General features: G+C 36.2%; 2 protein-coding genes and 3 long non-coding RNA genes across 5 annotated transcripts; 2 read left to right on the top strand and 3 right to left on the bottom strand.

The window, feature by feature from the left end:
- Positions 1-556: 556 nt before the first annotated feature.
- Positions 557-2109, bottom strand: LOC136283423 (uncharacterized). Its single transcript, XR_010718782.1, has 2 exons — positions 1700-2109; positions 557-1415 (listed from the first exon to the last, which is right to left on the bottom strand). It is a non-coding gene; the product is annotated as an uncharacterized lncRNA (long non-coding RNA).
- A 33-nt stretch (positions 2110-2142) lies between these two features.
- On the top strand, positions 2143-4254 carry LOC131770285 (uncharacterized). The gene is made up of 3 exons (XM_059085999.2): positions 2143-2390; positions 2482-2704; positions 2782-4254. The coding sequence occupies exons 1-3, from the start codon at positions 2175-2177 to the stop codon at positions 3957-3959; spliced, it is 1617 nt and encodes a 538-aa protein (XP_058941982.1). The 5' UTR covers positions 2143-2174; the 3' UTR covers positions 3960-4254.
- Positions 4255-4265: 11 nt separating this feature from the next.
- On the bottom strand, positions 4266-6718 carry LOC131770286 (uncharacterized). Its single transcript, XM_059086002.2, has 3 exons — positions 6544-6718; positions 6168-6433; positions 4266-5972 (listed from the first exon to the last, which is right to left on the bottom strand). Exons 1-3 carry the CDS (start codon positions 6716-6718, stop codon positions 4914-4916), a joined length of 1500 nt encoding a protein of 499 aa, XP_058941985.2. The 3' UTR covers positions 4266-4913.
- A 21-nt stretch (positions 6719-6739) lies between these two features.
- Positions 6740-8597, top strand: LOC136283361 (uncharacterized). The gene is made up of 2 exons (XR_010718717.1): positions 6740-6898; positions 8432-8597. It is a non-coding gene; the product is annotated as an uncharacterized lncRNA (long non-coding RNA).
- On the bottom strand, positions 7617-8492 carry LOC136283362 (uncharacterized). The gene is made up of 2 exons (XR_010718718.1): positions 8411-8492; positions 7617-7996 (listed from the first exon to the last, which is right to left on the bottom strand). It is a non-coding gene; the product is annotated as an uncharacterized lncRNA (long non-coding RNA).
- Positions 8598-10555: the final 1958 nt, after the last annotated feature.

Here is a 10555-nt window from a genome sequence, read left to right as displayed (position 1 = left end):
ATTGGGATAACTTTACACGCCTGAAATCATGCATTTTAATCTCTGCAGACGAGACGCGTTTTTTATCGCACATTTCTTTTACTTTATGTCCTCTTTTTAACTCCAGCTTTATTTCAATGGGACAAAAAAAAAAGGAACCGCAAAGGTCTGTCAGTTGGGTGTACAAGGATAGATTTAAATGGCAGAGAGGTGTCAACTGCGTCCTGAAGTTCCATAATAAACTTGTAGAGTATTTCCCGACATGAAATAGTATTGAGGACCTCTGACCAGTCTTTCATTGTTAGCCGACGCCCAAACGTGCGCCATGCGCTGTACCTAAGGTCTCTAGCCGTCACTTTACGACACTGGGAAGGTGTACTTGTAGTCAAAGTTGGTTTCGCTCAAATTTGGGAGTTGAAAAAGTTGGAAGACTTAAGGCGGGGGTAAACCTGAAAAAATGCCCATTTTTCACTCATTTTTCACAGCTAGGACTTAATTCAAAACTTAGGCAAACTATATATCCCTGGAAAGCTTATGACTTGAAGATCATGAAAAAAAATATTTCAGACTCAACATGTCAATTGTAATAGGATACCACTCATTTAATTGAGCCACCTGCTGGGTTCTACCAGGGGTTACTTCAGAAAAGATAACTCCTTCTGGAATTAATGAAAAATAACGTTTTTAGTATCAATTCAAAGAAGACATGTTGCTTATTGTTATAAGCAGAGGGATTTCTAATATGTTGAAAACATTTTAAATGATGATCAATTAAATTTGACATGGAAAATCAGAGGGGTGTTTCACTTCATAACTTTAAGTACATACATCATATGGAAAATTGCTCTGCTTATAACACAAAACTTATCAAAAGGAACAAATGCTGAAAATTTCAGATCAATTGGATAAATTGTTGTCAAGATATCCTTTCTGGAAGACAAAATTATTGCATAATGAGAAAATGGCCTTTAAACTTACAGATAGCAATCAAACTTAATTTTTTACAATATGTAACCACTATAGTGGCCCAAGTGTCCATATTTTGTCCACAGGAGTATCTAAAAGTAATTTAAAAACATCCTGGTTCATAAGTAACTCCTTCAGCTTCTCGAAGGGCTTCCTCTCGACGAGTCCTCAGAAGTCGCTCCCCTTGACGCCGTCTCTTTTCCTTCTGCATAACCTGCAAATTGGACTTAGCCTATCTTTTACTGTCTTTTGCATGTGTTGCCACTCTTGTACAAACACCACCAGGGATACAAAGCCTCTCCATGATTTTTAGCCTACTAAAAGACTCGGTGGTTAATGTCATATGATTTCCCTAACTGGGTCACACCACTGGATGGTGGAAGTGGACTGGATTCCTCACAGGAACTACACTGAAGGGAAAACTGTAACCCCCACTCTTGCACTTTTATCTTCCTCAAGAGTTAAGGTGCCTAAAGACAAATCAAGTGAAAATTGTTAGATAAATCGGGCAATTTTGTTATAAGCAAAGTAAAGACCTCAAGTCAGAAATACACATTCTGTGATTTTTCCCCATAATTTTTTGTTTACAGTGTATATGCACAATACCTAAAAATCTTTCTCTTACCCAATCCAAGATTTAATAGATAAATCAGTGTATTTAGCAGGGAAAAACTGGAACTATGGGTCGATATGATATGGGAAATAAGTCATAATCGAGAACAGAGAAAGACAGAGATTTAAAAAAATTTCTCACCTTTCTCACACACGTGTGCCTTTGAGACGGCCGTGGATAAATTTTTCTCATTTATTAATCTAAATCCCTCGCTTTCCTCGGTATTGAAGGTATACTCTTCATCAGAGCTGTCTAAAAGAAGCGGCATATTTCATTTTCTTTCTGGAGGAACCAACGGTTTCTTTAGAGTCCGAGTCAGAGAGCTGATTTTCATCCAGCGAAGTGCTCGGAGTTGAGGCGGCGATTTCGTCAACATCGGGAGCTGTTTCTTCAGACTCTTGTTTTGTTTTCGCCTTTCAGAAAAACTTCTCTTTCTTTTCTTCCTGTAGACAGATCTACTTTTCTCTCCGACCATTTTCGATATAACTTTTCCTTTGATTATAACTTTTCCTTTGATTGCTCCGAGTACACTGAGTGTCACATTCGACCAAAACTGCCTCTAAATCTATCCCATAATTCGCCTTTGTCACGGTATCGCCATCTTGAAAATGACGTAATGCTTTTTGGCATGAAAACGAGGTCACGCGTGGTTCTTGACACACTGAACACTCGAGCGATCATGCGGAACAAAGATCACTGTTGTGTTCCTAAGTGCAATAACAATAGATCAAAAGTGCAGTCTAATATAACCTTTCATCAATTCCCGAAAGACAAAGACTTAAGAAGACAGTGGATTATAAAAATTAAGCGTGATGTCGGCCGGTCCTTCAAGGTAAATGGCCTTTTATATATCATAGTTCAGTTTAGCGTCGTTTCAGCGTTGTTTATATAGCAAACCTTATATTTTTTCCGATATCTTTCAGATAACCAACAGTACAAGAGTTTGCTCTGATCATTTTAAACCCACAGATATAAAAAAAACGCTAACAGGAAAAAGTGTACTCGTTAATGGTGCTGTACCATCCGTTTTTGAATGGACAACTTTATCAAAGAAACGAAAGTCACCAACGAAACGCGAATGCACAACACGTACTAACACAACCGAGATTGATGTCGTGGATAATATACAGCCAATCTCCTCTACAGGTATTTATTTTTTATGAAATCGTACTTTAGGCCCGCCCTAAATATTTCTAAACATGTTATTTTCTACATTCCCACAGTCGAAATTGGGCCCATCGAAGATTCAAGCGTAGACGAAAATGTCATCGATACTAGCAGCCACATGGAGGACTCCACCGTAACTACTGACACCACAATCATAACACCTACTGTCAACCTACATGATTATTTATTTACTGAACCCGAAAAGCCTGTAGAAGAGCTACTTGAGGCAGCGCAAGCTCGTATCGAACAATTAGAACAGCTGCTTTCAAAACAATCTTTTTACAGACAACTGAAAGGGATGTCAGACAAACGCGTTAGATTCCATACTGGCTTTTCGTCATTTGCTATTTTTGTGAGTACCTTCAATGCCCTTAGACCCACAGCTGAAAGTATGTTTTCATGGTCCCAAGTACAGAGAGCACGAGCAAAAAGTGGGAAAGATATAAGTAACATGAGAGACACTCTCAAGACATGCAAACTTAGCTTATTTGATCAGTTTTATTTATGCATTACTAAGCTGAGGCTGGGTACTTTTAATGAGAAACTAGCCAGTGAATTTGATATTTCTATTTCAACTGTGAGTAGAGTTTTTATTTCTTGGGTTAACTTTCTCTATTTTGTTTTGGGAACCATTCCTATATGGCCCTCTCGGGCAAAAATTGACAAACATATGCCTAAGTGTTTTAAATTGTTATATCCTAAATGCCGTGGTATTATTGATGCCTCAGAGATCAAGGTACAAGCACCATCTAGTATGGTTTTGAATAGCAATTGCTATTCATCATATAAGAGCCACACAACTTACAAAGGCAATGTTGTAATATCTCCATCTGGGGAAATTATTCATGTAAGTTCTCTTTTTGAAGGAAGTATTTCTGACAAGGAGCTTGTTAAGCAATCAGGTTTGTTGAATTTACTTGAGCCAGGTGATCAAATAATGGCTGATAAAGGATTTACTATAGAGGATCTATTAAAGCCAATAGGTTGTGGAGTAGCAATGCCTGCCTTTTTGTCAAGTAAGGGTCAATTTTCAAAGAAAGAACTTTCAACCAGTAAACAGATACATAATTTAAGAGTCCATGTGGAAAGGGCCATAAGAAGGGTGAAAGAGTTTCACTATTTTGATAAAGTTATACCTCTTACAGTAGCTGGAAGCATTAATCAAATATGGACAGTGGCATGTCTTATTACCAATTTCCAGGGGCCTTTGTTGCATGAAAAGCAATATATCTAAATATGTATACAATTGTTGTAAAATAGATGGAAGAGTAAGCATCATTTAAAGTAAAGTATGTAAGGATCTGTAATACAAATAGTACTAACAACTTTTAACAACTAAGAGTTAGTTGACATTGAGTGAGGGTACACTACGTATTAGGTCCAACCTAGGTAAGAACTATGCCATCTGTTAACATGTGATGTGGAAGGGTGAATAGTAGGGTGGCCCTATCCCCTAGGGGCACCCTTTTCGTATGTACATGGCATATTGGTTAGGCATTAAAATAAACAGTAAAATCAGTAAAAATTATATTGTTAGTACTTTTTGTTTTACAGATTCAATGCAAGCTTTCAAACTAGCTTTTTGGAAAAAAAAATTATGAATTTAATAACTTTACATTTATTCACAAATTTCATTATTGCCAAATATTATAAAAATGCCCTTTTGGGGTTTAAATACAAAACCTGTTGAAGTCATTCATGTATTTTTATTTATCATGTTTGTACAGAATGTTCTGTTTAATAACAGTAAAAAACTATTAAATGGCTTGAAATACACCCAACTTAGTCACAGTATTTGAATGCATGATAAACAATGAAATATGTACAGCTGTTTGTAAAAATTATGGCGCTTACAATATATTACAGACATATAGGCTTAAATGAAACTGAATTATCATAAGTATTGTATTTTTGGAAAAAATACAAAAACTATTAAATTACCAATCATGAACCCAATGTTTTTAAAGTTGTGGCAATAATTTCTGCAAACAGCTGTGTAATGATAATTACTAGAACAAGTTCTGAGTCTAATTAGGTTTGACTTGTTACATTTTAACATTTTAAGAATGCTGATTCAAATGTCTTTACTCCACTTCCCACCAAACTTTGTCACACACAATTAGCTTGTTACTTAGGCACGAAGTTATTTTGTATAAGAGACATACAATAAATTATTGAACACATGTATTCAGGTGATAATCAAAAAAAATAAATTCAGTTTGTCCAGCATTTCAGAAAAGAGAAGTTCATCAAAATATACTCGTTCACAGTGAAATTCGTCCTTGCAGTAAACAAAGAAATCGCACCACTGACTTCCTGTTAAACCAAGGCATCCCATAACTTGATAATAATACTTGTGTGTCTTCTTCAATGAATATGACCCATTTCGTTCATTAAACTTTAAATACTGAAGGTTATCCAGATGACTTGCTGGAGAGCACTTTATTTCTATCAGGCCCCATGGATGTTGTTCAGTGTCGTCAAACACTCTTCTGTCTGGGCTACAGCCTAGGTGTGGGAGACATGGGTTTATAAGAAAACCTACTAGGTGAGTGTCTCTGCCAAACTGTGTTTTGTACATATCAGCAGCTACCCCCTCATTTTGTATCCCATATTTCATGGCTGCAGTTTGGATTACTTTTCCCTTTAGTAAACGCGTAGAAAGGATTTCATGGTCTTTTCTTCTTGAGCATATATCTTTGAAATTTGAAGCTGTAAGCCTAAACTTCCTTAGTTCATGCCATGCTGTTGTAGTTGACTGTTCCCTTGTCTCCATTTCAAAGTCAATAGACTGTTGACCTGATATTGCAAGGGAGCTGAAGAAAAGGTCTTGTTTTTCATTGAGCACTGTATCTGGATAGCTTAAAGATGGAAAGTTGAATGCAGGTAGCTGTATGTTAATATTGCTCTTAACTTTCAATGGCTGTTGATAGCTTATGACACAGCCTTTTGGCACCTTTCCAAAGGCCGAGTCTACTAAAATTGGAGGCTCACTTTGTTCATCTTCCCATATTCTCATAAATCCAGGTTGATTGTTGAGATTTTCAAACTGTGGCGACAGCACACTAGTCAAGTCAAGGCTACTTAATGATTGCTGGAAGGGTTTGTAGATCGTGCTTGCCACACCACACACCTTTCTCTTCTTTTTAGGTTCATGCAATTTATCTTTTGGCTTTGACTTTTGTATAATCAAATCTGTCACTGGCCTTGCTTTAATGCCCTCTTTACGACTGGGGATATGCCATCTCTGCAAAAAAATAATATACAAATATACTATATGAATTCAAAATTGCTTATTGTGTTATGTTTAAAAACAGCAGTGTGATTAAAAGGAGTTTTTAAGGAAAAATATTGGTAAGATACAGTCAAATCTCTATACATTAATGACTGTTTTTTCTTATTGTTTATCATCAAATCTATTATTATTATTATTAAATTTTACCTGTGCCTTTGATGTTTTAGAAACCATTGGCGGGACACTTTTTAAGCCTAATAGCTGGAAATGGGCAAGAGTATAGAGCAATCCAAGAACATGATGGCAAAGACCTTGTCCAGCAGCACAACTACACATATACTTGTTGATGCTAGCCTCAATAGAGGAGCTCTCGAACACAACAGACAACTTGTGAGGATCTTCGTTCTTTTTCATACTTCTGAAGCATTTAGCCCGAGCCACTACTCCTGAATCCTCTTCCTTGCAAAGTTTTACTGTTAAAAACCGAGAAAAAAGAGTTAAAACTCAAAACACTGAGCACAGAAACAAAATATTGGAAAGACAGTCAAACAAAGAAAGCTACCACGAGGTCAACGAGGCTCACCTTCAATATCGTGAATATATTCTTCGTGAAAGAATTTATATCCTCTTGTTACAGTGGCTTTGATCGGTAGGTTCTTCTCAGCAAAATCCTCAACAAAAGAGTTCGTAACTTTGGGTATTTTTGTTATATTTTTGTGCCAAAATTCGAGTTCAACGCTATCGCTACTAGTCGCCATTTTGTTTGTGAACTTAGGTCAGCATTAGATTCCATCCACCAAAACCACCTTGGTCGAGAGGGACTGAGATGGAATGATGGAAAAAAATTACGAAGCTACGACAACATGCCGACTTATCCCGATGACCCAAGTGTATTATTTGTTTGGGAAATTGCGTCAAAACTTTTTACTAAAGAAATGGTAAGTATTAATTTATTGTTCGATTGTAGTATTATAAAACATTTTACGCAATTTTATGCAGATATTTCACGTATTTAAAAGGTGCTTAGATGTTACGTAGTTTTGGTGGATGTCATTAGGGAACATCCACCAAAACTTTGACCAAAACCATCAACAATATATTTTTTAAATTTTATCTATAGCCATTGTTAGATGTTCAGGGAGACAAAAGATTTATACCACTAATTAGCAGTTAGTGCTCTGGCTAATTATTTTTTATGGTGCACAATTGCTGACCGACCAAACGTTCATAATGATTATCATAACTCTTAACACATAGAATAAAGTGGTTTTGGTGGATGTTTCTCTCCATCCACCAAAACCACTACAGAAATTTCTGCTACTTCCTTACAGAAGACTGATGTGACCTGCTATTTGGAGTACATAACCACAATCTATTTCTTTGTATGTAGAGATATTTTGGAAAGTTCTTGAGTCAGCACCTTTTATTATTGAAACCATAATCATAACATGGTGCATAATATAGAATACAAAAGGTTCTGGTGTGGTAATCATGTAATCTTGAAACAGGAGAGTTTTTAACTGACTTAAACTGATTTAAACAAACATTTGCAACAAAATTCCAGGTCCAGAAATTTCTTCCACTATTTCCGCCAAAATCATAACCTTTAAGTACAACAAATCAGCACATTAGTAATTGTTATCAGGGGTCTGAAAATCCTATAAATCTTTCACATTTATTTCAAGTAACCTTTAATTTCACATGGATGAATAAGTATACACTCAACATGCAGAATGTCTTACAGTTTACAAACTATTTCCCTTTTTATGGATAGACAGTGAAAGGCCTTTGCCACATTGGTGAATCAAACCATTGTATACCATGCATTTTGTGATAATTGTTTGTTTTTGCTCACAATACCCAGAAAAATGGAGGGGATAAATTTAAATAGCAAATTCTATGGTTAAAATTAAATAACATTGGAAGATCAAATTAACTTTGTACTGTTTAAAATTCAGTTTTGGTTTCTTGCTTATTCCAGCCTCTTGATATTCAAAAGCATTCCTTGTCATTTTTGTGTTCTTCTGTGTACATAACTTGAAAAATAAACACAGAGAAAGGAAACCACAAAGGATTAAACTTGAAGCTAAAGCAAAGTTTAAGTTGAGCCATAGCTGATCCAAATACTGAGCACTTTGTATTGTAACCCATTTAGCAGTAAAGTTTATATATATGTCTGCCAGCTTGTCACAAGTCTTACCCCTCTCCTTCAAAAGTCTCTATAAATAAATTTTTCTTTGTGGTCCCTAATTGATGATTAGTATATTACAGCTCCTCAATTTTCCTCTCTCAAGTCAAGGTTACTCTAAATTTAACAAAGTAATGGACTTGATAAAACTCAAACTATAACTCAGCTGGCTGCTACTTGCAACCTTAATTTCTAGATATCAGTATACAATAATCAATATGTTATAAATAAGAACCCTAATGCTTAATTTTGCAGTGATCACCTTCCTCCTTTTCATTTGCAGACCAGACTGGAACCTCTATAGGTGTGTTTGCTTGTTTTGAGTGGGGATGGAAGAAAAGGAGTCATGCCGCATATCTGATTTATTAAATCGCATTTGTTCTGTTTATACATGAGTAGAACTACCTTGTTCTCTGAAAAAAATAAAATTTCTCGCATTTTTATCTGTGCTTCGCAGTCAAACTTCCTTGTGTCTTGGACAAGAAATCTTATTTTCTTGAAAACAAAATCTTTGTTTCCAGCCTTCTGTAATAGGTAAATATAACAGTGTAAGATGAGTGACAGTGTATTTCTCAAGTTATTTTTTGGAATGTGACAAAACGGAAGTGTCATAGCGTGATAAGGAGCAAAGATATGATTGCTTGATAGAATGCAAAAAATGCAGAATTACATATATTTTCTCCTTTGTCAGCAGCATATGTTAGTGAAAAGTTCTTACAATTGTTAACTTCTAAACCATCTTCAATTTAGCCAAGATTGAACTGTTATCACATTTGTCATAAAAGTATTCTGAGATCAATGTCATATGACCCATTCATGTATTTGACCTTTCAAATTAGCAAGCCATAGTTGACAGAAACACAAAGGTTGAGGATAAAAAGAAATTATTATATACAGTACTTCTTCTGTATCTTTTCGTTTCCTTTTCTCTCCAGCTGTTCAATCTATGCCGTGCTGGCAATTGAACACTTTCCTTCCCAAAATTAAGAAAGGCACACCAGTAAAAAACGAATTTTTGCTCCTTAAATATCTCATGCATCTTCCCCCAGTATTTTGTGACTTCTGTCCGAGGAAGGAGGTGTAAGCATTAAATTAACCCGAATGATTCCACGATTGTGGTATCATCCAAGCCATGCCAGAGGACTTGAACTAGACAAACTAGTGAGAATGCACAATAGCGATAGCAAAGCTTTGTAATGCTAAAGAGCTATATCAAATATATATATAAATATATGTTCCCGAAACCTTTGACAGCTTTAAAGAAAGAAAACTTCGTCGTCAATCCTGTTTCAAATTCCGCAATAAGTTTAAGCGCCTCATCAACAGAATTTACGTATCTTAAATTATCTGCATGTCTACGATCAATGGTTCGCGACTTAAAATTCTCGCTATGCTGTTTCTGTTTGTTCCTCAAGAATCATGGGATTTACAGCTTCGGATGTTCGGCTACATCACTTGCGGATTTCCGAGAATCTTCGGTTATGTTTTGCAAGTCATTAAATATTCCATCTCAGTCCCTCTCGACCGAGGTGGTTTTGGTGGATGGAATCTAATGCTGACCGTGAACTTACCACGCGTGGCCTCGACCTCATGTACAATATTCAATGACGTAATCCAAGATGGCGGGCCGTGACAAAGGCGAATGGGTTTGACCTTAGAAAACCCTTCAGATAAGACTACATAAAGTATCTCTCGTTAAATCCTGCCCGTTTGAGAGCTTGGTTGCCAGAATAACACATCATAAACAACTGAAAAATCCAAAAAATGCTCTTCTCGTTGCCATTAGCCAGAGCGGGAATTTTGAAATCGCTCAAAAAGGCAAAAATAGTGAAAATAAGTAGAAAATTATTTTTCCATAGCGAAGTTGAATACCCAAAGCTACAAATTCCGAGGAAAACAAAAAACTCAGTTTTTGAGCAAATTTCAGGTTTACCCCCGCCTTAAGGTTTGTTCGTAAGAAACCGGTCTAATTTACTAAGTCCCTTGTCTAAAAATTCACCATTTTCTCAATGACATTATAAGGTCGCGTCAAGTCATTCAGACGCATAAAAACATGGGCGTTGTTGCAATCGGTGACCTTCCGCAGCTCTTCCACTTTGTTAGTTATCGCTGTAGTATTTGTTTATAAGACACAGGGCTATTGAAAAAGATATAGGAAAAACAACCGACACGTACCAAAAACGTATTAGGAAAAAATATTACCGTGGTCCAAAAAGATAATTGCTCAGAACTATAAAGTAAAAGGATAAAAGGGATAAAAAAAAGATGGTGATAACGAGGGGAGAAATTAGAAAAGACAGCAAAAAGAAAATGGAAATTCCACGGGGAGGAGTTACTCGGCCCCCAAGCCAGTTTGAGAGTTACTCCTTGTCCGCCAGCTCCAAATCATACTCGGGGAGAAGTTATT

Source organism: Pocillopora verrucosa, chromosome 9 (genome assembly GCF_036669915.1).
Source record: "Pocillopora verrucosa isolate sample1 chromosome 9, ASM3666991v2, whole genome shotgun sequence".
In the NCBI taxonomy this organism is placed as follows: Eukaryota; Metazoa; Cnidaria; class Anthozoa; order Scleractinia; family Pocilloporidae; genus Pocillopora; species Pocillopora verrucosa.
The sequence above is the reverse complement of the archived record's forward strand: the minus strand, read 5'-3'. Positions and strand labels throughout refer to the sequence as shown.

Coding starts and splice junctions, on each gene's coding strand:
- LOC131770286 (XM_059086002.2), bottom strand. CDS start 6,718: ATGGCGACTAGTAGCGATAGCGTTGAACTCGAATTTTGGCACAAAAAT. Junction 6,434..6,543: donor ATATATTCACGATATTGAAG/GTGAGCCTCGTT, acceptor GGTTTTTAACAG/TAAAACTTTGCAAGGAAGAG. Junction 5,973..6,167: donor CTAAAACATCAAAGGCACAG/GTAAAATTTAAT, acceptor ATTTTTTTGCAG/AGATGGCATATCCCCAGTCG.
- LOC131770285 (XM_059085999.2), top strand. CDS start 2,175: ATGCTTTTTGGCATGAAAACGAGGTCACGCGTGGTTCTTGACACACTG. Junction 2,391..2,481: donor ATGTCGGCCGGTCCTTCAAG/GTAAATGGCCTT, acceptor GATATCTTTCAG/ATAACCAACAGTACAAGAGT. Junction 2,705..2,781: donor ACAGCCAATCTCCTCTACAG/GTATTTATTTTT, acceptor ACATTCCCACAG/TCGAAATTGGGCCCATCGAA.